The sequence below is a fragment of the Hyperolius riggenbachi genome, chromosome 2 (genome assembly GCF_040937935.1).
Source record: "Hyperolius riggenbachi isolate aHypRig1 chromosome 2, aHypRig1.pri, whole genome shotgun sequence".
NCBI classification, from domain to species: Eukaryota; Metazoa; Chordata; class Amphibia; order Anura; family Hyperoliidae; genus Hyperolius; species Hyperolius riggenbachi.
The window spans coordinates 76899872-76923413 of NC_090647.1; the positions used below are offsets into that span (position 1 = coordinate 76899872).

At 44.0% G+C, this 23542-nt stretch overlaps 1 protein-coding gene across 3 annotated transcripts in view; it reads right to left on the reverse strand.

Annotated features, from left to right (window-relative positions):
* The window catches only part of PARP4 (poly(ADP-ribose) polymerase family member 4), a 291746-nt gene that overhangs the window by 123449 nt on the left and 144755 nt on the right, over nt 1-23542 (reverse strand). For 2 of the 3 annotated variants that reach the window (XM_068266937.1, XM_068266935.1), the window contains exons 33-37: nt 21902-21931; nt 18707-18760; nt 12860-12901; nt 7759-7800; nt 5444-5479 (exon numbers count right to left, since the gene is read on the reverse strand). In XM_068266937.1, coding sequence (XP_068123038.1) covers nt 5444-5479; nt 7759-7800; nt 12860-12901; nt 18707-18760; nt 21902-21931 — 204 coding nt within the window. The remainder of the gene's footprint in view (nt 1-5443; nt 5480-7758; nt 7801-12859; nt 12902-18706; nt 18761-21901; nt 21932-23542) is intronic. The other variant, XM_068266936.1, reaches the window with a different exon arrangement.

The following is a 23542-nucleotide window of genomic DNA, read 5'->3' on the forward strand; positions in this document are numbered from 1 at the left end:
CCTTATCAGTGAGGGAGCTATACACTGGAGAGAAACGGTCAGTTACATCGCTGAATATTAACTCTTTCAGGCAGAGAAAGAAGAAAAGGGACACAGCATTCAAATTTATATGCGTGCCACTGTACTTACAGATGTCTGTCGTATCATGTCACTTATATTCCAATACATACAGTGTACAGCATAACATTAGTATGAGCTACTACATTTTGGGCTTGATTCACAAAAGAGTGCTAACTGTTAGCACGGCAATTTTTCGCGCAAATTTTCGCATTGCACACGATGGTGAATTTTCGTGTGAAACGATAACGTTTTCGCGCGTAAACGCGAATTTTCACGCGAAAACGATATCGGTTTCTTGCAAAAATTTGCATTTACGCGCGAAAACTTTATCGTTTTGCGCGAAAACAGCCGTGCTAACAGCACTCTTTTGTGAATCAAGCCCTTTATGTGCAAACAATAATTATTCACCTGCACTAAAAGATTCAGTCACAGCAAGCTTCAACTCTAGAAGTACCAAAAGGTGGGTTGTATAAACAGAGGTTTTTTGCCTCCAAAATGGACTGCAGCAATATTGTACTAAACCAATTCATTAGCGTTCTGATACCCACCTTAAAATTGGTCCATACTAAAGCCATAACCTAAAGGTCCGTACACACGCCAGACTGGAGGCAACGACGGGTCCGTCGTTGCCTCCCGCTGGGTGGGCGTTCCAAGTCCGGCGTGTGTACGCACTGTCGGCGGACTGATACGGCTGTTTCTGAGCGATCCGCCGTTGCCTCCAGTCCGGCGTGTGTACGGACCTTAAGACTCTTGAATCTAATACTTTTTATCAGTACTAACACTACAGATTGCTGTGAGTTTGTGTTTTGAGTGCAGAGGGTTAACAATTGTTTGTATGTAAATTGACCACTGCCCTCAGCATCTGCTTTTCCCCTATGGCGCGTACACAGGCCTGATTTGTACAAACTACGGGTCGTCAGACCTGCCCGCAGGGCGGTCGTTCTGACGACAGTTTGCCTGTGTGTACAGTCTGGCGTCAGGCTGATAAAGGCTGGTTTTGACTGATCCGCTCGGCGTCAGACCCCCCCGCAGGCAGGTCTAACGACCCATAGTTTGTAAAAATCAGACGTGTGTACGAAGCTTTACAATTCAAATCCCAGCAGGATGGCTATGGCTACTCATGTTTGTCACTGTGGTAATCTCAAAGGACCTGCACCACCAGGCAAGATAGAAGAGAAGTTTCCTTATTTTGTATACAAAGCAATCTCAGATGTAAAACCATCCATAAAACCGCTGAAGATGCCATTATACAATCCATTGTGTAGGCCGAGATGAGAGCAACAAGAGGTGGGTAAGGTGGGGGAATCAGAGGCTGGTCCTGACAGCCATTTCGCATTAAAGATGCTTGTTCTGCCCTCCACGTGAACAAGCGTCTTGAACGCAAAACGGCTGTCGTGACCGGCCTCTGATCCTCCCTCACCCACCCTTAGTTGCTCTCACCTTGGCCTACACAATGGATTGTATAATGGCATCCTGAGCTGTTTTATGGATGGTTTGACGTCTGAGATCGCTTTGTATACAAAACAAAAAAGTTTGTCTTCTTAAAACAGCAGGTATTTGTAATAATTCAGATTGGAGTGAGCATATGCTGTCTCCCATGATCCTAATACGTGAGAGCATTATGGGAGATATCATATGCTCACTCCAACCTGAATAATCGCAAATACCTTCTGTTTTAAGAAAGAAACCATTTTGCTTTGCATAACATTTTAGTAAGAGGACTTTTTGGTCCTTTGTAGCCCCTTACACACTCCTGGGAGTTCTAGTTTACCCTGAGCCTGCTGGGTACTTTGTATACAAATAAAGGAAACTTCTTTGCTCTCTTGCCTGGCTGTGCACGTCCTTTCATCTTACCATAGCGATACATTCTACTTCCTTCATCTCAATACGGAGCTCGCCGGACTGTTTTTTTTTTTTTTTACAAAGTCATTCTAATAGGCGAGAGCAAATGACAAAAACTTGCGATCAACTGGATTGGTGAGTGCCGCAAAGTTTTTCTTTTCATCTTTTTGTACTACCCATATTTGTGACCACATTTTACGTATTATCACTGTAGTTGAATTCCACCATGAAAACAACCTACATTGGCTAAAGGTAGCTAAAGGTAGGTACAGGTATAAACTTTTGGCCGCCAAAATGATCAATTGCAATCGGTTTTGGCCATCAGTTTGACTGCTGTACTGGCATTCTCTATCTTTAACCACTTGCCGACCAGGGGTGATTTGCCTGATCTGTGCTGGGTGGGCTCTCCAGCCCGCAGCACAGATCAGTATTATGCCAGGGCGATCAGACTTCCCCCCTTTTTTCCCCACTAGGGGGATGTCCTGCCGGGGGGGGGGGGGGGTCTGATCGCCGCCGGCCATCTGCGTTTTGCGGGGGGGGGGCTCCTCAAAGCCCCCCTCCGCAGCCATTTCCGCCCTCTGCCTCCTTACCTCCCTCCCTCCCTCTCTCCGTAATGCGCAGGACGGAGTTCCGTCCTGCGCATTGAAGGATAGGCTTCCGCCTATCAGATGCCGGCGATCCCCGGCCAATCAGAGGCTGGGGATCGCCGATCTGCCCTACGGCGCCGCTGCGCAGCAGCGCCGTATGATGTAAACAGCGGGGATTTCTTCCCCGCGTGTTTACATTTTGCTGGCGAGCCGCGATCGGCGGCTCTCCGGCTGTTCACGGAGACACCCTCCGTGAACTGACATGGAAAGGCCGTTTCCATGGTAACCAGCAGACGACCAGTTTACGCCAATCAGCGTTAGCTGGTCGTCAAGAGGTTAATGGTAATTACTATCATTGCATGCTGCAGGGACTAGTGGTAGCTTAAACTGTCAAAAATGTTCATTTCTACCAATAAATGTGATGTTGGCTTTCTTGTGCACATAGAAGTCCAGCAAGCATGTACAGCTGGCATACAGTCTGCAGACTGGCTTATAGACTCTGAAGACTCATGTGTGCTGTAGCAAAGCTTGTTGGCTCTTCTTCAGCCAACTGCAGCCAAAATTATATTAATGTAGTTGTGATTGGAGTGGGTGAGTTTCAATGGATAGTCTACCAATCCTTGGCTAAAAAGAGTTGCTAGCCAATAAATGTTGCATATTGGGCAGTATGAAGAATGATTAAGGACCATATCATTTGTGGATATCTTCTGGATCGCTGTCCCCCAAGAGATCGTGTACCGACCCCAGCCAGGTGACAGAGCACTGATCAATGCTGTACAGATGCAGCGAGAACAATGGGATTGCACAATCCTCACTTGTTGGGCATCGCTAAAGGTCCGGACATGCTAAATCTTTAAGGTGGCCACACACCATACAATTGTTTAAATATCTTTTCAATTCAAGAATAGTAATCAATTTTTCTGACTGATTGTAACATTTAAAAAAATCTGACCAATGTAACACACACACATATATTAAAATTTTCCAATTATGTAAAAAATGATTGAAAACTCAGAAAAAATTGCTTGGGTTTGTACATCAAGTAATTGACAATCTACCACACACCATTCCATTTGGATAAAAATTGATCAGAAAAATCCAACATTCCCGATCTACTTTTATTGAATAAAAACAGGAAATTCGATCAGATTTCTCAAACGAATTAAAAAAAAAAAGCTTTCAAATTTTTGGGACAACCAATCATGATTAACAAATAAGTGTAAAATTAGATCTTTAAATTGTATGGAGTGCGGCCACCTTTAGTGACTGACGTGTGCGGCCAATGTACACACGCTGGTCTGACGTCTGATTCTGGGCCATGGGAGTCTTTACCGTCCGCCATGGCGGAGTTCAGATCAGCGTGGGTATGAAGCTTTAGTTCAGCACATGGTCAGCTGTTTCAGTTAATCAAACTATCCTGTCTATGGGTAACTAGAGTGTGTTCTACCCATGTCTGCGGGGTCTTTTCTCCAGGTGCTCCAAAATAGAAACATGTAAGCCATGTACAGTGTTCTCCCCAGAATTTTTTTTCCAGCCGGATGGCATGAAAAAGTAGCCAGGTGGGGTGCCAGGGGGAAATGCAGGGCTGATGAAACTCTGCTTACAGCACAGAAGGAGCATGAGGAGGCGAGCCAATGACAGCAGGGTGGAGCACCCAGCTAAAAAAGCCTGGGGAGAACACTGTACCCATTTTGTGTTGTAGAAAGTTTGGAGGTATACAAGAGGGACACACCTAGCTGTATGTGCAATAATACATCAGACAACCTAAACTGGAACCTTAAAGGGAACCTAAACTGAGAGGGATATGGATGTTTCCTTTTAAACAATACCAGTTGCCTGGCATGTCTGCTGACCTCTGTGGCTACAGTAGTGGCTGAATCGCACACCAGAAACAAGCATGCAGCTAATCCAGTGTGACTTCAGTCAGAGCACCTGATCTGCATGCTTGTTGAGGGGCTGTGGCTAAAACTATTAGACCCAAGATCAGCAGGAGAGTCAGTCAACTGGTATTTTTTTAAAAGGAAAAATCCATATCCTTCTCAGTTTAGGTTCCCTTTAATGACATATAGTAGAGCATAATGCAATATATAGGATACCCATTCTTACCTTACTTAACCAATTTTCAGCATCAGAAATGCTTCTTATATTTATACATTGCTGTATATTGGTATGCAGTCCCGCCCACACATTTGAGATGAAAACGAATTATAAGAAGTAACTTGTCTATATATCTTATCAAAAGTTTAGATAGTTTACACAGCAAATCTAGCTGCAAACAGCTTTAACAGTATATGAGTAGTTCTTCCTGTGATACAATGAGAGCAGCCATGTTCTGCTTGTGATCATTACACACAGGCAAGCTGCTCTGCATCTCCAGCCCTCAGCCTGTGAAAACTTCACTTCCTTCTCCTCCTCTGCTTCTGAAATCTCTGGCTAGTAACCTCTTCCTCCACCTGCCCAGACTGAGCTCCCATTAGCCCTTGCTACATGGGTCTCAGAGTGCCTAGGCGCTGGAGGAGCTGTGGGCGAGGCTTGTTTAGTTTATAGGGAATTAAAGTATTAAAACAAAAAAATATTTGGCTTGAGGAATGCCCTATAAACTATATGAAAGAAAAACAATTATGTAATGAGTAAAAGTTTATCTCGGATCCACTTTAAGTGATGTTTAGCCTAGGTTGTGAGGTCATGCAGCCTTCTGTGGTGGTGTTCCTGATTTTTCAGCAGTAACTGATAAATGTAAGAATATAAACTAGGGCAAGGTAAGATCTGGAAATTTGGGCAATCACCTTACTGAGTTATTAGAGGGTCTACACAGAACTGTGCCTGGACTAGATTGGCGGTTACTTATTGGAAGACTAATCTGTGGAGCTAGCACAAGTCAGACAGGACACACCAGGAAAATAAAGCTCAAACAAATGCAAATCAAAGAAAAAAGAAGTACAGACATAACTTACAGATGATGAAGAAGAATCCTCTTCAAGTCTAGGCCCCTGTAAACAAATAGAGTTATTCAAATGCAAATATGGAAAATATGTAGACTTAAAATAGTTATATAAGGAAAAATGAAATTACCCTAAGGCCCCATCTCAGAGAGGCTACAATTCTGTCTGAATTTGAATGCGGGAAGGCATTTCCCCTAGCGGAAACAAGTTTTATACTCATTTATTTAGAAGCAGAGCGTTGTACCGTGTTACCATCAGTAAAAGCAAGAACTTTTGAATCAGGATGATTGCATTTATTAGCTAACTTAGAGGTAAATAAAAAGTAAGCTTTTGGCTAATAAGCCTTCTTCGGACTTTGTTTCTGTATATTAACAAGATGTTAAAATACATAGCTTATATACACTGGACATTCGGAGAAGAAACATTTTCTCCTCCAAATATCCAGTGTATATAAGCAGTGTGTTTTAACATCTTGTTAATATACAGGAACAGTCTGAAGAAGGCTTATTAGCCAAAAGCTTACTTTTTATTTACCTCTAACTTAGCCAATAAACAGCATTATCCTGATTCTAAACTAATAGATTTAGTAAACTGGACACTAGGTCCATTACAATACGGGTGCTAAAGCAGTCCCAAGCATACAGTGCTGTCAGACGTAGTGTGCACAGCCCCGTCCCGGACGAACAGTTTTGAAGTTAAAGTGAACTTCCAGACTAAAAATCTACTCAGTAGCACTGAAAAGGCTTGGTGTTTTTTTTAACAGTTTCACAGCATCAGAACTTTGTTTTTCTTACCCAAGCCTCATTTTTGGCTGCATAAAAACTAAGCTCCGCCCCATCAAAGAAAACTGCCCCTGCATTTTTCCCCTGATACTGTGCAAAGCATGATGGGATTTCTGATGTTGTTGTTCTTGATGCCTAGCAACTGGGAGGGGTGATCAGGACACAGGACAGTTGGAGCTGTGTCTCATGCTCCCCTGTCATCTCCTTTCAACCAAAAAAGGATGGCTGCCCACATGAAATCACAAACATTTGCCTGTTCTTTTAAAACAGGGTGGGTAAGGGAGATTATATTACCTATCTATTTTAATTAACAAAACTAATGTAACTTAATGACAGTATGTTTGTTTAGGCTGAAGTTCCTCTTTAAAGTCACTAAACTAAACAGTTCTTCCTCCCCTCTGCCAGTCAGAGCCGGGACAAGGTCCTTCAGCACACAAGGCTGAGACAGCAAAGTGCACCCCTCCATCCCTCCCACCCCAGCTGTCACACACTAATTGCTATTAGACTAAGAGGCACCCTAGGACCCCCAAAATCCCCAACACCTTAATCTCTAGTTATCTGGCTTGCAGTCACTGCTATGTATGCCCTTTTCCTATTTCTTTGTGTTTCAAACACAATTGGGAATGACAGCAGAATGAATTGTGCGCCCCCTCCTACACTGCGCCCTGAGGCTGGAGCCTCTTCAGCCTCTGCCTCGGCCCTGCTGCCAGTGCATAATTCCGCCCCCTCCACTCACCACTATAGTTCCACATTTAATTCACTGCACACAGTGCACAGGGGAGCTTCTTCCTTCCAACCTCAATTACCACTGCACGCACTGTGTGCAGTTAATCAAATGTGGAACTATAGCGGTAAGTTGAGGGGGCAGGACTAAGGATGTGCAGAAGGAAGGAAGAGCTGCCACCTGCTCCCGCCCATATTTGACAGCAGAACGGCGGCCACAGGGGGTGCTGGAGGGGGGCGGATGGTGCTGCGTGTTGGGCACAGCACCAGTAACGAAACAATATTAAATGTATCGGGGGTGGAGGGGACCAGGTCAGGGGTACTTTAAGCTGGCTCTTAATGATAGAATCCAGAAACTTGGCACAGTTGGTCACAGGGTAACTTGGGTAGCAATTAAACAAATCAGATTGGACCAATCAAATTGCACAATTGGTAGAATTTGATTGGTCAAGTCTGACTGGACCAATCATGCAATCTGATTGGACTAATCTGATTAGTCCAACTGTGCAATCGGAATTGGACTAATTGGACTAATCCAACTGTACAATTCCATTGGTCCAATCTGAGTAGCCCAATCTGAGTGGCCCAAACATGCAATTTGATTGGTCCAATTATGCAATTCACTTGGTCCAATTTAATTGGATCAGTGTAATTGCCCGATTGTACCAGTCTGATTGGCACAATCATGAAATTCGATTGTTACAATCTGATTAGTACAATTTAATTGGTCCAGTCGTGCAATTCGAGTTGGTGCACGATATCCAGAGAGATGGTATGCACACTCCTTGTCCGTGTAGCATAGCTAATACAGAAATAACTTACAGCGCCAAGGTAACCGTCTTCCCCATCAGAATCTGCATCTGCCTAAAAATACAAGTTATTATTGATATTACATTTCAGGTAGAGGGTGGAGATAAATTAACAGCCATTGGCTTCAATTCACTAAGACCTGTTTGGTAAAAATTTCAATGTTCGGTAATTTACCTCATGCAGTAAAAAGTATGTTTTTTTAATTATTCACCAATATTTTCACACATGCGGTAATAGTTCGGTAATTACCCCCAAAAATGCATGACAATTCACAAAGGAAAAATACCTCACATCTTCTGACCCCGCCCCAGTAAGCCGGAGTCCGGCAAAACTGTTGGGAGCCGACATTCGCAAGGGACGCCACACCGCCCTGCTTGGACACACTGTGGGACTTTAAGAGGGCCCCTCCAGCTTGCCCGGCATGTCTCCCGAGGTTTACCTTGGGCTACCACTGCACTGACCCGCGGCCCATCCTCCAGCTCACACACGGCTGCTGACACACGGCTGGGGGATGCAGCCCTGATTGCCATCCAGGACATCTCCATCATTAAGAGGACTTAAAGTGGATCTGAGATGAAAAACTAACTATAACAAGTAACTTGTCTATAGATCTTATCAAAAGTTTAGATAGTTTACACAGCAAATCTAGCTGCAAACAGCTTCAACAGTGCATGATTATTTCTTCCTGCGATACAATGAGCGCAGCCATGTTCAGCTTGTGATCATTACACACAGGCAAAGCTGCTCTGCATCTCCAACCCTCAGCCTGTGAAAACTTCACTTCCTTCTCCTCCTCTCTCCTCTGCCTCTGAAATCTCTGACTAGTGACCTCCTCCTCCTGCCCAGACTGAGCTCCCATAAGCCCTTGCTACATGGATCTCAGAGTGCCAAGGCACTGGAGGAGCTGTGGGCGAGGCTTGTTTAGTTTATAGGGAATTAGAGTATTCAAAAAAAAAAGTATTTGGTTTGAGGAATGCCCTATAAACTATATGTAAGGAACGCAGTTATGCAATGAGTAAACGTTTATCTCGGATCCACTTTAAAACCCAGTATCCTGAGCGAGCCCAGTGGCCCATTTTCCCATGGTTGGATGAGATTGTGCACACGCACTGCTGCTGCTCATGTGTCCACTATTGCCGGCTTAGCTCAATGCATTCTGGTTTTGACTGCCACCTCTGCTTATGCTGCTATATGCTGATTTGCAATACCTGGCTTCATTTGAATTGTGACAATGTGCTGGCTTTGCTGTGTTGCCACGTTGGTTCCATCCAGCTGCACTTTACAGATTTCCTTCCATCGCCAGGCCCCATCATTTAGTGTTGGTGGCTTAAATTGGCAAATATATCCTAATCTGGACTATGGGGGTTGTGTGGTACACGGCCGTTGTGTGTATGGAGGTAGCGAGTATGTGATACATGGCGGAGTGGCCATCCAATGTCATTTTAGCCTCATTCTTTGCTATTAGCCCAATTTTTTAGTTTAAATTATTTTAAAACTTTCCTGATATACTGAAGTTTTGGTGATTTGGTGATAGCCACGTATATCTCATCAGACCTTCTTCACTCCCTCACTTGATTCATTCAGTGTTTTAAAGGACCTCTGTCGCGAAAATCTTAAAATTTTAAATACATGTAAACATATACAAATTAGAAGAAAGTTTCTTCCAGAGTAAAATGAGGCAGAAATTACTATTCTCCTATGCTGCTGCCACTTACAGTAAGTAGTAGAAATCTGACATTAACAACAGATTTTGGACTAGTCCATCTCATGGGGGGGGGGGGGGGGAGGGGAGAGGTGTTCTTTATTTTTAAAAGCACTTAGTGAATGGCAGTTGCTCCGTCCAACTGCCAAAAAAGTGTACAGCGAGTAGAAAGGCTGGCCAGCTTCTTTGTATAAATCTTTTTCAGCGAATGTCTTTATAAAGAATAAAGGCCATGCTGAGAATCCCCCATGAAGAGATGGACTAACCCAAAACCTGTCGGTAATGTCAGATTTCTACTACCTACTGTAAGTGACAGCAACATAGGATAAAAGTAATTTATGACTCATTTTACTCTGGAAGAAATTAACTTTTTATTTGTAAGTGTTTTAAATTTTAAGATTTTCATGACAGTTCCTCTTTAAAGAGAACCAGAGACGAAGAGCATAATAGCTTTATACATACATGGGGCTTCCTCCAGCCTGGATCGTTCCCACGTCATTTTGGCCAGTCGACGCAAGCGCAGTGCGCTCCCTCCGTACTGCGCAGACGCATGCGTAAAGAGCCGGAGGGAGCCCCTGCACATGCGGAAAACTGGTTGTGTCCAGCGGAAGTGACGGGACCCGGTACCGGCGATAGAGGCAGTGGAGAACGACGGCGTGGGAGCGATCCATGGAGATGGGGCTAGAGGAAGCCCCAGGTATGTATAAAATGTTTTTCATTTTTTAGCTAGTCTTCATCTCTAGCTCCCTTTAAGGAATTATTTTGTATTTTATCCGTATGCGTTGGTGCATACCAAGGTGCATCGATTATCATAAAATTTGTATCGGCTCAAAATCATTAGTATCTTATTAACTATTTTGAATTACCACAAATATTATTGTGAAATAAGGGAAATGTGTTTATTAGTCATTTTCTCATTTTTTTTGAATAGTTTAATTTGTTTTCACTGTTTCTTCTCTCCAGGTTCCCACTCTTCTACAACCTTTCGAAGGGCTGTTCTTTAGTTACTTCACAGCCCAGGCTGGATATAAAATACTGAACATCTCTCACCTTTTACTGCATGCTCTATTATTTGTGAATTAACATTTGTGAGGTATTTACCTCACAAATCTGTAATTTCCCTCACTAGTCTGTGATTTTAGATTTCCATGCGGTAACAGCCTTTGGGAATTAACATTTGACAAAATATTTAGTAAAATTAGCAGATTTTTGCTTTACCTCATGATGTAGCCTTGTGAATTGAAGCCATTTCGGATGAGTTAGAATTAGGAATATGAAGACATTTAAAAAGTGTTTTTATTTTTTCTTTTGTTAGTTCAAAGCAAATACAAGTAGGAGAAGTTAGTTATCGAATTTGTTTTCAAATACATAGCTACATTTGGTTGCTATCCCCGCCGGGCTGCCCATGATGCTGCCTGAACCGCTTGCGTCAGTCGGTGTCATCCAATGATGGCATCCCGCACGCCTCATTTTCCCCGTTCCCTGCTCCTCCTTTGGCCGGTGGCTGCGGCCAAAAGGTCCAGATCCCCACTGCACTGTCCGGCGCAGTGGGGGGAGGCAGAATTTTAGTATTCAGAACAGCGCACTGAAGACACAGGAGAGTGGTGTCCCACTCCCTGCTAGCACATGTATACAGAAAGTGACATCTTACTTCCTGTATACACATGCTAGCAGGCAGGGACATTTTTTATCTCACAATTTATCTACTCTTATCTATTTATATGATGCATTAGCTCTCTTTACAGCTGAGATGACATAATAGGTAGTAAAATATATTCAATAAAAAGGTGTTTTCCTACTTTTTATTACCCATACAGTTATCATATTTGCTTTTGTGCACAAGTAGTAACAAATGTTTACAAATTACAAGTTCCCAAAGTACAATTTACCTGCATTGAAAGCTGCCGTTACATTTTATTGCATAGCTGCTGTATTTATTTATTATAATGTATCGTTTTCACCTTCTGCTATGCAGTGCAGCTGAAACTAAAAGTGGCTGATAAGGAAACATAAACAAGATAATGTCATCACTTCCTCCACTTCAGCTTCCAAAATAAGCTTTCCATTGAAGAAGAAAGTGCTGTGTTTAACTGTTTTAATGCTGTTTTGCTACCATTTTTTGTGGTAGTAAGTTTTCTGCTGTAAATAATCTTTTACAGCAAAGTTGACATGCTGAATTTTATACCACTTTAAAGTAGAGCTGTCAGCCATACTATCTCAGAAAAAAACACACATATAAGTTGATAAATACTTGCTCTACATAACATATGTATTGCACTGTCCATATTTTGATTTTAGTGATTTTTCTATAGTAAAAAAAGAGAGTATCCTTCTTAGGATTTTCCATTTTGTCAGTGTCTATCTTGAAACCAATCCTGACATAATTTGACCCTAATGCTGGGAATACACGGGTCGATCTGGTGGCCGATTAGCCGCCGGATCGACCCCAGCCGCGTCCCCGCTCGTCCGCGCGGATCGATTGCTGCTCGTCCCCGCCGGCGCTTCCTTATCAGCGCTTGATTCCCTGCCATTGTCCGCCGGCGGGGATGGAGCGGCCGGGAGTCGAGCGGCTTGATCGGGCCAGCTGAATATTATCAGCTGGCCGGATCAGCTGGTCGATACACGGTACAGAAACGTACCGTGTATCCCCAGCATTACTCTCCTCTGCCTGATTGTGTATGCATTGCATGCCCTCCTCCCAGTCTTCACACATTCCCACCCAGGTCTGCAGTAGAAAGGGCAGAAATATTGGCCAATCAGAGAGGAACAGAGGTGTGGGAGGGAAGAACAGGAGGGAAAGAGGCTTCAGCCAATTAGTCTGCATTAGTTATGTCTGAGGGGAAGTAAAGAAGAAAAAAGTAAACCCAGCATGCTCTGCAACTCCCTTTGTGCGGCAGATGTACCAAATAAGAGCCAGGGAAACTAGGGAATTATGTTTTATGGAGAAGAAAATAAGAGTGATTTCTAACTTTTGGATTGCCTGGTTAGCATCCTTATTACTTGTTTACCAGATCAAAACAAAGAGCTGATTTTTTTATTTTATGCCTGACAGTTAATCTTTAAAGGGAACCTTAACTGAGAGGGATATGGATGATTCCTTTTAAACAATACCAGTTGCTTGGCAGCCGTGCTGATCTCTTTCACTGCAGTAGTGGCAGAATCACACACCTGAAACAAGCATGCAGGTAATCCAGTCTGACTTCAGTCAGAGCACCTGATCTGCATGCTTGTTCAGGGGCTGTGGCTAAAAGTATTAGAGACACAGGATCAGCAGGAGAGTCAGGCAACTGGTATTATTTTAAAAGGAAAAATCCATATCCTTCTCAGTTTAGGTTCCCTTTAAGGTTAAAATAAAGAGATGAAAGAAGAAAACTATAAACCGCAAGTGAATGATGTATAGTAAGAACTTACACAGCCATAGGAAGTGAAGTCTTCATCATTTACAATACCAAGCTGAAAGTAAATGTATTTATTATATTAGGAGGCAAGACAACACAAGACACAGAATATCTATGTTGCGTTTTTCTGCTGGCAGACTCAAAGCGCCAGAGCTGCAGCTACTAGGGCATGCTCAGTAGGCAGTGTTAGGGAGTCTTGCCCAAGGTCTCTTTACTGGAGAGATACTGGCTTACTGAACAGGAAAAGCCGAGATTCAAACTCCGGTCTCCTGTTTACTTTATTTAACAATGACATTTCCCTTTCAGGTAGAGAGAAGAGGTGAGCTAATAGCCATTATGGGAGGACTCCAGACAAGCTATTGGAACGCGTTCTATTCCATTTTGAAAGCTGGGATGCAGGAGAATGAGCTAGTTACTGTATATTCTGGCATATAAGACTACTTTTTAACCCAGGAAAATCTTCTCAAAAGTCGGGGGTCGTCTTACACGCCGGGTGTCGTCTTATAGGGCGGGTGCTGAAACTTCCGAGTCGGACTGGAGAAATGCGAGATCTAAGAGGCAGAGAAGGAGGTAATAGTATACAAGGGCGGGCCATACGGGTGAAAGAGGCATGATTGCGCTACCGCTCTGATAGTCTTGGAGACAAGGATAGCTGACCAATCCAAGCAAGCTTGTATACAACAACCAGCCAATCACCGGTAAGGTACATCGCATGCTGTGATTGGCTGGTTGTTGTATACTGGGTACCACATACAGTACAGCTCCAGTATCTGTACCTGTTTATACAGTATAACACCAGTACATACAGTACGGTATACAAATGTCCAGGAGTCAAGAGGGGTAGTCTTATACTTATAGTATACCCCAAAATGTATATTTTATCTTGAAAACTTGGGGGTCGTCTTATACGCCGGAATATACAGTGCTTCATATTTTCATATTGTCTCACACATATACTGCATGAGAATGGCTGCTATGTGCTACTGCTTTTTACATAGTATCACCACAGCAAAGTCCTACAAGAGGCCATATGTGTATGGCCTAAAGGCATCTTTAAAGGGAACCTTAACTGAGAGGGATATGAAGGTTTCCTTTTAAAGGGAACCAGAGAGGATGAACTATACATACCTGGGGCTTCCTCCAGCCCCATACGCACGGATCGCTCCCACGCCGCCGTCCTCCGCTGCCTGGATCCGCCGCCACCGGGTCCCGTCATTGCCGCGAGTCGGCAAGTCGGCCGCGGCCAATTCTCCGCATCACAGGGTGCTCTCCCCATACAGATACGCATGTGACTGCTTACTGCGCAGCCGCATGTGTACATGTATGGAGGGAGCCCCTGTGATGCGGACAATTGGCCGCGTCCGCCAGAAGTGATGGGCCCGGGACCGGCGGATCTAGGAAGCTGAGGACGGCGGCGTGGGAGCGATTCAGGCTTATGGGGCTGGAAGAAGCCCCAGGTATGTATAAAATCCTTGCCTTTTTTCACCCCTCGTTCCTCTCTGGTTCCCTTTAAACAATACCAGCTGCTTGTCAGTCCTGCTGATCTCTTTGGCTGCATTAGTGGCTTAATCACACTCCTGAAATAAGCATGCAGCTAATCCAGTCTGACTTCAGTCAGAGCACCTTATCTGCATGCTTGTTGAGGGGCTGTGGCTAAAAATATTAGAGACACAGGATCAGCAGGAGAGTCAGGCAACTGGTATTATTTTAAAAGGAAAAATCCATATCCTTCTCTTTTTTAGGTTCCCTTTATGAAACACAAAGGCCCGAGGGCCGGATCTGACCCTTAGAGCCATTAAATTTGGCCCACAAGTGTTTTTTTTGGCCCACTTTGTATTTGAGTTTGACACCCCTGCAGTAGAAGAATACCGGGATGAAAATAAACTGACGCGATAAACAATTGTGTCTATCCTCCTGCTCCTAAAACTGATATAGGTGGCTGTATGGGAAGAAGCCAGATTCAGTGTCACTTACTGAAAAATGTACTGTCAGCGTTGCCAACAAAGCTGTTAAACAAATAGTTATCATTGCATGTGGATTGGGTGCTGGTGCTTAGATACTAGACCAGGGGTCTCCAAACGTTTTGGGTCGAGGGCCGGGTCAACGTACTTCAGACTGCTGGGGGGCCGGAACATACATAATCTGATGTAGAAGTCTTTGCAGGCCAAACAGTGAAGCATACCCAGATGACAACCTGCAGTCCAATTGGACAGCAGTGTCACCTGATGTGGAATTTGATTGGAAACCAGCGAATTACTGCTTTCTGGCTTCCATGTGGATGGGTGGTGCCAGCGCTGCTATTCTATATGTGGACCACCAATATTTAAAAATGTAGCTGACCGCATCTATAAGTAATACAATTTGAGTGAGGGGGGCCAGTAAAAAAAGCCTCAGGGGGCCACATTCGGCCCGCGGGTCTTAGTTTGAGGACCACTGTACTAGACAGACAAAATGCCAGCGCTGAACGGACATTGCGAGGTTAGGCGCTGGGAAGAGTAAAAGCAGCGGATCCCATCTGAGCCAACACGTGCTGCAGATCTAGCGCCACTGGGCTGGCAGAGGTGGCGAGTCCTGGTTCACTGGGTGTTGGTTACTACATACTTGTCACTGGGCGAGGGACATATTGCTAATTGAGACATGTTATGTAAACCGACCATCAGATGATCTGAGACTTTAGGCTCTATTCGCATTAGTGCTGGCCACTGTGGAGACAACAGCTCCTGTAACCCCCCACCATTGCAGGAGGGCCTGGGGTCTAAGGGGATAACCCCCTTGGCGCACAAGGGGTTTTTTATGTTTTTATGAGGATAACTATTACAAAGTTTTGTAGCGATTGTAAGCGACCTTGTTTTCCGCATTTGATTTTGAACAATCTTCCTGTTGCAGGTTACGCTCCCACCTGTAATCTGCATGGTGGTATAGCCCCGATCACAGTAATTGGCAGCTAGATTTATGATTTACTTTGGAGGCGGCAGCGGAGGTGGGCGGCGCTAGGCCGATTTCAGATACATTTCATGATACACTATCTGAAAATCGGTTTGTGGTGTATAGGCAGATCCTATTCTGATCAGAGAGGGATCTGTCTAATGGTTGATCTGTCCATACATGGCCTGATGTATGGCTACCTTAACAAGTAGTGAATCTTGAGAATTCAAGGTCAGTCCACCTACATTTTAAAAAATGGAAGAAAGAATTCTCTGATGAGGATGTAGAGAAATACATACTACAGGGCCTAGGGGAGGTTAGATCCCATATAGTTAAAGGGCACCTAAACTGAGAAGGATTTTTACTTTCCGGCGATCGTCGCTCCCACTCCGCTCTGCCCAGCATCCATACTTGCTCTGTCGCCAAGTTCCGGCTTGATGAAGTCAACAAGCTGGGACCCGGTACTTAGCGGCAGAGCGAGGCTGCATGTCGGGGAGAGAGGAGGTGGGGAGAGCTGCTCATCGCAGGACCCAGGGAGGTAAGTAATGGAGGTTGCCTGCATTGGGGACAACTACCTATATGGTGGACACCAATGCCTGACTATCTATACAGGGAATACCTATCCCTGGCTATCTAAACTGGGGACATCTAAACCAGGCAAACTGCTCTGGTCTCCAAGGAGGGGATCAATGGCCTGTCCGCCAACTTCTCTGGTCCCCAAGGGGGGTTAAATGGCCTGTCCCCAAGGGGTTAATAACTTGATGGGAAAATTTGTTTTAACTTCATAGTATTGTTTGGAGGATATTAGTGGCTCTTTAGGGGCTCTCAAGTATTATTCGCCTGGTGCCCAGGCCTAGATGGTCGTTTCCTGACTAAAGCTGGCTCTTTTAGCTTATAGAATGCTTTAGCGCTGAGAGGATGGGGATGGACAAAGGTGGTGGAGGAGGAGGGGGGGTAGAGAGGGGTCATGAAAGCCCACATTACCTCTGTATGTACAGTGGTGTGAAAAACTATTTGCCCCCTTCCTGATTTTTTATTCTTTTGCATGTTTGTCACACTTAAATGTTTCTGCTCATCAAAAACCGTTAACTATTAGTCAAAGATAACATAATTGAACACAAAATGCAGTTTGAAATGATGGTTTTTATTATTTAGTGAGAAAAAAAAACTCCAAATCTACATGGCCCTGTGTGAAAAAGTGATTGCCCCCCTTGTTAAAAAAATAACCTAACTGTGGTTTATCACACCTGAGTTCAATTTCTGTAGTCACCCCCAGGCCTGATTACTGCCACACCTGTTTCAATCAAGAAATCACTTAAATAGGAGCTATCTGACACAGAGAAGTAGACCAAAAGCACCTCAAAAGCTAGACATCATGCCAAGATCCAAAGAAATTCAGGAACAAATGAGAACAAAGTACTGTAATTGAGATCTATCAGTCTGGTAAAGGTTATAAAGCCATTTCTAAAGCTTTGGGACTCCAGCGAACCACAGTGAGAGCCATTATGCACAAATGGCAAAAGCATGGAACAGTGATGAACCTTCCCAGGAGTGGTTGGCCGACCAAAATTACCCCAAGAGCGCAGAGAAAACTCATCCGAGAGGCCACAAAAGACCCCAGGACAACATCTAAAGAACTGTAGGCCTCACTTGCCTCAATTAAGGTCAGTGTTCATGACTCCACCATAAGAAAGAGACTGGGCAAAAACGGTCTGCATGGCAGATATCCAAGGCGCAAACCACTTTTAAGCAAAAAGAACATTAAGGCTCGTCTCAATTTTGCTAAAAAAACATCTCAATGATTGGCAAGACTTTGGGGAAAATACCTTGTGGACCGACGAGACAAAAGTTGAACTTTTTGGAAGGTGCGTGTCCCGTTACATCTGGCGTAGAAGTAACACAGCATTTCAGCAAAAGAACATCATACCAACAGTAAAATATGGTGGTGGTAGTGTGATGCTCTGGGGTTGTTTTGCTGCTTCAGGACCTGGAAGGCTTGCTGTGATAGATGGAACCATGAATTCTTCTGTCTACCAAAAAATCCTGAAGGAGAATGTCCGGCCATCTGTTTGTCAACTCAAGCTGAAGCGATCTTGGGTGCTGCAGCAGGACAAGCAAATCCACCTCTGAATGGCTGAAGAAAAACAAAATGAAGACTTTGGAGTGGCCTAGTCAAAGTCCTGACCTGAATCCTATTGAGATGTTGTGGCATGACCTTAAAAAGGTGGTTCATGCTAGAAAACCCTCAAATAAAGCTGAATTACAACAATTCTGCAAAGATGAGTGGGCCAAAATTCCTCCAGAGCGCTGTAAAAGACTCGTTGCAAGTTATCGCAAACGCTTGATTGCAGTTATTGCTGCTAAGGGTGGCCCAACCAGTTATTAGGTTCAGGGGGCAATTTCTTTTTCGCACAGGGCCATGTAGGTTTTGAGTTATTTTTCTCACTAAATAATAAAAAAACATCATTTAAAACTGCATTTTGTGTTCAATTATGTTATCTGACTAATAGTTAATGGTTTTTGATGAGCAGAAACATTTAAGTGTGACAAACATGCAAAAGAATAAGAAATCAGGAAGGGGGCAAATAGTTTTTCACACCACTGTATGTGACCCCCACTTTGTTTTTGTGGTGAAATGCAAATAAAACATATTTCAAGGAAAAAAACAAAAACAAAAAAAAAAACTAGTGAAGTTACAGTGCGATAACTAAACCTGCTGGTGTACGCAGCAAATATTCTTTTTTTTGTTTCTTTTTCTCAAGACCTGAATGACTGTTTGCTATCTACGCTTCCACAGCACATTTGCTTCAGTAAGGCCTCTGCACGGTAGGTAATTTTAACTGATGAAATAATCTGCCAGTTAGTTGGTCAGTATTACTGAAAATTAGGAAGACAAGCACAAATCATAGATGGGTGAAGCACAGAAAGAACTTACAGAGCTGGAGGAAGAGCTACGTCCGCCATCTTCTTCTGCTTCACTAAACAATCCCTGCAATTAAATGTTTAGACCTTTACTACTGGAGTTAAAAGGCCAATATCACAAAAATCATGTATAAAAAATAACTCAAAAAAATTGTGATACATAAGAGAAAGAAAGGAGTAGGAAGAGTAAGGGTTAATAGTTTGGCCCGGTTTACATCTGCGTTTTTTTCCGGAAGGTAACCGGAAAGTATACTGTACAAATGGAATGGATGTGAATGGATCCATTCACATGCGTCCGTTGGTACGGATACGTTCCATACGCTCCGGTCCCCGGATCTGAAAAATGCTGCAGGCCCTAATTTCCAGGACCGTTCTGCCTAGCGGAATGGATCCGGACAAAAATACTGCAGCATTGGGGCAATGGGAAATGGAACGTTTCTTCACACTAGTGAAGAAACGGACCGTTCCACGGGTGATGGGGGCATGGGCCTCCGCGAATCTAGCGACGGGAGGGTGAGGGGAGGATGCAGCAGCCGGGCAGGTGGGGTAGGGAGGGTTTATACATACCTTATCTTTATAGGCGGTAGAGGCTTCCGTCTTCTTCCGCGTCATGTGACTACATGACGCGTCATGTGTAGTCACAGCGGAAGAAAAGAAAGCCTCTACCGCCGGCTGCCTATGAAGATAAGGTATGTATTTGCTGAGTGCAAATGGATCCGATCAATCATTGATCAGATCCGTTTTTACTATGTGAACGGGCCACGGACTGAGCCATCCAGATCTGGTGAAGTGGAGACTTTTTGGCAAAAACGCAGATGTGAAGTTCAAAAATAAATCATTTCTGCTGTTTAGATTAACATGACATCCTGCATGAGACTCTGTTACCAACAGACAGGGCCCGATTTAGGCCAAGGCCGCTTAGGCCATGGCCTAGGGCACCACAGTAGCAAGGGCACCAAAGCAGCAGGCTAAACTGGTGCAGCATTTGCAAGCTTGCAAATGCTGCAATGTAGGGAAATCAGGTGAGCGCCTGACCAACATACTCTGCTGCTAGCCACCTGTGCAGCAGCCATCTTGCTCTCTGTGCACGCCTGCATTGTGGCCGGCTGCTCTGGACTTGGGCAGCATCGGAGATGGAAAGAAAGAGGAATCTTCTGCACTGGAGACGAGCAGATAAATGAGTGACACTGATGGCTGCTGTGGTGTGAAGGTAAGCTGGATATCTATACTGAAAGGGGGGCGGGGGAGGCATTAAGCGAGTCATCTGGCTACCTATACTAGAGGGAAAGGGGGAGGGGTCACCTGGCTACCTATACTGGGGGGGGGGGGGGGGAGGGTTATCGGGCTACCTATACTAGAGGGAAAGGGGGAGGGGTCATCTTGCTACCTATACTGAAAGGGGGCAGCTGGTAACAGTGGCCTTGGGTGGTAAAGAGTACAAATCCGGCATAAATTTGAAATCGGCGCCGGGAGACTTGGGCGCAGGATACAGCCGGTATGGCTTATCCTGCTTTTGCACAAGTTCCCGGTGACGTTAAATACTATTCCCCATCTAGGTCCATGTGGATGGTGGGGAATGATGTAATTCAGCTTCCAGCTATTGATGGAGGCCGAATTATAGTGTTTTAAAAGTAACTTCAGCTCAGTCTTCTGACGGCAGCGAAGTTACTCACTGTGCACTGCTATAGCCGTAATTCCTATTACAGACTATGGTGGCGCCGGCTGCACCCAAATCTTCCTGCGCTGAAAAGAACTGCTCCACAAATCCGGCCCTGCCAACAGACTTCTAGGATGCTTTATTGCCTGCTGTAGGAAAGCAATTAATCACCCTTTGGATTCAAGAAAAGATTCCCCTCTCCTTGAGCTGATAGTCGCTGGACCATCCCAAAGATATATATAGCTCCCAAGCATGGTAGTTAAACGGTCATGTGTTTTCCTTAAGAGATGCAGAAACATCATAGAAGCTGAAGGACCCCTCTCCAGTTTTAGACATGCACAGCAGAAGACGGCCTACTTTAATTCCCCTACACCAATAGTTCTCAACCTTTTCAGCACATATACCCCTTTGCGGGTCATTCCGAGCCTATGTTTTAGTAAGCTGAAACATAATTAGACAGAGGTTGACCCAGAAATACACATAATTGGTAGCATTTCCCTCACATAATTAGGCAGCAGTTGCACCTCAAAATAGACATAATTGGGCATTTCTCCCCTTAAAAAAAAAATCACATTAGGCAGTGCATCCTCATAAAAAATTAGGCAGAGTTCCCCTTTAAACTTTTTTTCTGTTTCCCACCTGTTAGTGCCTCCTAATATGCCTGGCATGAGTGGGGGCACATAAAAATAAAGTACTCCCCAGGCAGATGTCTCCTCCTGTCCTACAATGCTGTTCTCCGACCACCTTTGCTGCAGCTCTGACTGCAAATCTCCTGCGCTCTGCTTACAGGCAGAGCAGGGCTACAGGAAAATGGTGGCGGGAGGCCAGAACTAGAGACGCAAATAGACTCCAGTGCTGGGCTTAAACTTTTTCCCATAGCCCTTCTGCCGGACTTCCGCAGAGAGTCCTGCCACGGTGCCGGACGCTGCACCTACAAACCTGGGCGAGATCCGCTATTTTCACTGCGGCCCCTGGGGGACCCCCTGACATGTTCCAATGTATCCCCAGGGGTCCGCGGATGCCAGGTTGAGAAACACTGCTCAACACAGTGGGAGTAGCAAGTAGCAGTATTTCAGGGGGTTGGGAACCGAAAGTCCCCCTAACTGTCTATTCCACAACACAACCTTACAAGGAATATGAGGTATTTTATGACCCCATATAAATACATTGGAAAACTGCTTACTGAAAAAAAACAAAAAAACACTCACTACCTTTCGACAAAATAAATGGGCCTTTTCAGGACCCCACGTCACGTTAGTTACTTTTTTGTTTATAATGGCCCTTATTCTTTAAAGGGTAGCTGAAGCGACAAGTAGCACGATGAGACAAATATGTTAACTTATACCAGTCCTACTTAGAACTTGCCTGGGTTTATTTTTTCAATGCAAAGGTTAATAAACCAGTGCTTTATCTGTGCATCTGAAGTCGGACTACAGTGGCAGCTCTCCTGAAAAATGTCTGAAAAGTTTAGTTTCAGTTCAGGTTTGCTTTAACACGGGCAGTACATTCAAACGTGTTAACAGCTTATTGAGATAGAAAATGGATACATACCGCAGAGCCCACCATCATGTCCTGCGATTCCTGACAAGATGAAAGCAAAAGCAACCAATTAACTAACGAATAAAGATGCTGCCCATGAAACAACAACAAGTAAATACTAAATATTCCGATGACAGTATGTTGAGTCAGGGAAGCGGTGTTAAAGGACCACTCCAGCAAAATCCCCCATGAGGAGATGGACTAGTCCAAAACCTGTTGGTTCTGTCAGATTTTAACTGCTTATTTTTTTCCCTGTAGTGGTCCTTTAAAGAGGAACTCCAGTGAAAACAATGTAATAAAAAGTGCTTCATGTTTACAGTAATTACGTATAAATGATTTAGTCAGTGTTTACCCATTGTAAAATCTTTCCTCTCCCTGATTAACATTTGGACATTTATCACATGGTGACATTTTTTCTTCTGGCAGGTGATGTCAGTGGAAGGAGATGCTGATTAATTTGTGGCAGTTGGAAACAGCTGTTATTTCCCACAATGCAACAAGGCTCCCACAGTGTGATGTCAGAACCACGGTCCTGACATCACACTGTAGGAGGGGTTTCACAATATCATCCATACAGAGCCCCTGATGATCCGTTTGTGAAAAGGAAAATATTTCTCATAGGAAAGGGGGTATCAGCTACTGATTGGGATGAAGTTCAATTCTTGGTTATGGTTTCTCTTTAAATTCACTCAAACAGAAAAGTAATGCAGCTGAAGCAGTTGGACTGCGGTGGCATCTCTCCTGAAAATTATCTGAATAGTTTACTTTCACTTTAGGTTTGCTTTAAAGGACAAGTGTAAGGAGAGAATATGGAGGCTGCCATATTTATTTCCTTTTAAGCAACACCAGTTGCCTGATCATCTGCCTCTAATACTTTTAGCCATAGACAACAAGCATGCAGCAGATCAGGTGTTCCTGACATAGTCAGATCTGACAAGATTAGCTGTATGCTTGTTTCTGGTGGGATTCAGACACTAGCCAAATAGACCAGCAGGACAACCAGGCAACTGGTATTGTTTAAAAGGAAAGAAATATGGCAGCCTCCATATCTCTCTCTCATTACAGTTGTCTTTAAAAGCACAGTTGATGTTAGAAGGATATGGAGGCTGACAAATTTATATCCTTTTATACAACGCAAATTACCTGCCTGTCTTGCTGATCATCTACCTCCAATATGTTTAGCCATAGACCCTGAAAAAGCATGCAGATCAGTCGTTTCAGATTGAAAGGGAACTAGCGACTGGAATATTTATTTTCAAAGAATTCCCATTGCCTGGCTTTCCTGTTGATCCGGTTGTTACTTTTAGCCATAGGCATAGACAGGCAGATCAAATGCTTCTGACAAAAACCTAACATGATTAGCTGCATGCTTGTTTCTGGTGTGATTTAGACACTACTGCAGCTAAACAGATCAGAAGGACTGGTATTGGTATTGTTTAAAAGGAAATAAATATGACAACCTCCATATTTCTCTCACCTCGAGTTCCTTTAAAGTCTGACTGGATTAGTCAGATGCTTTTTTCAAGTGTTTGATTCAGAGACGACTGCTCCCAAAGAAATCATCAGGACAGCCAGGCAACTAGTATTGTTTTAAAGAGACACTGGCCTCAATTCACTAAACTTATCTCCTGTCTTTAATAACTCTTCTAGAGT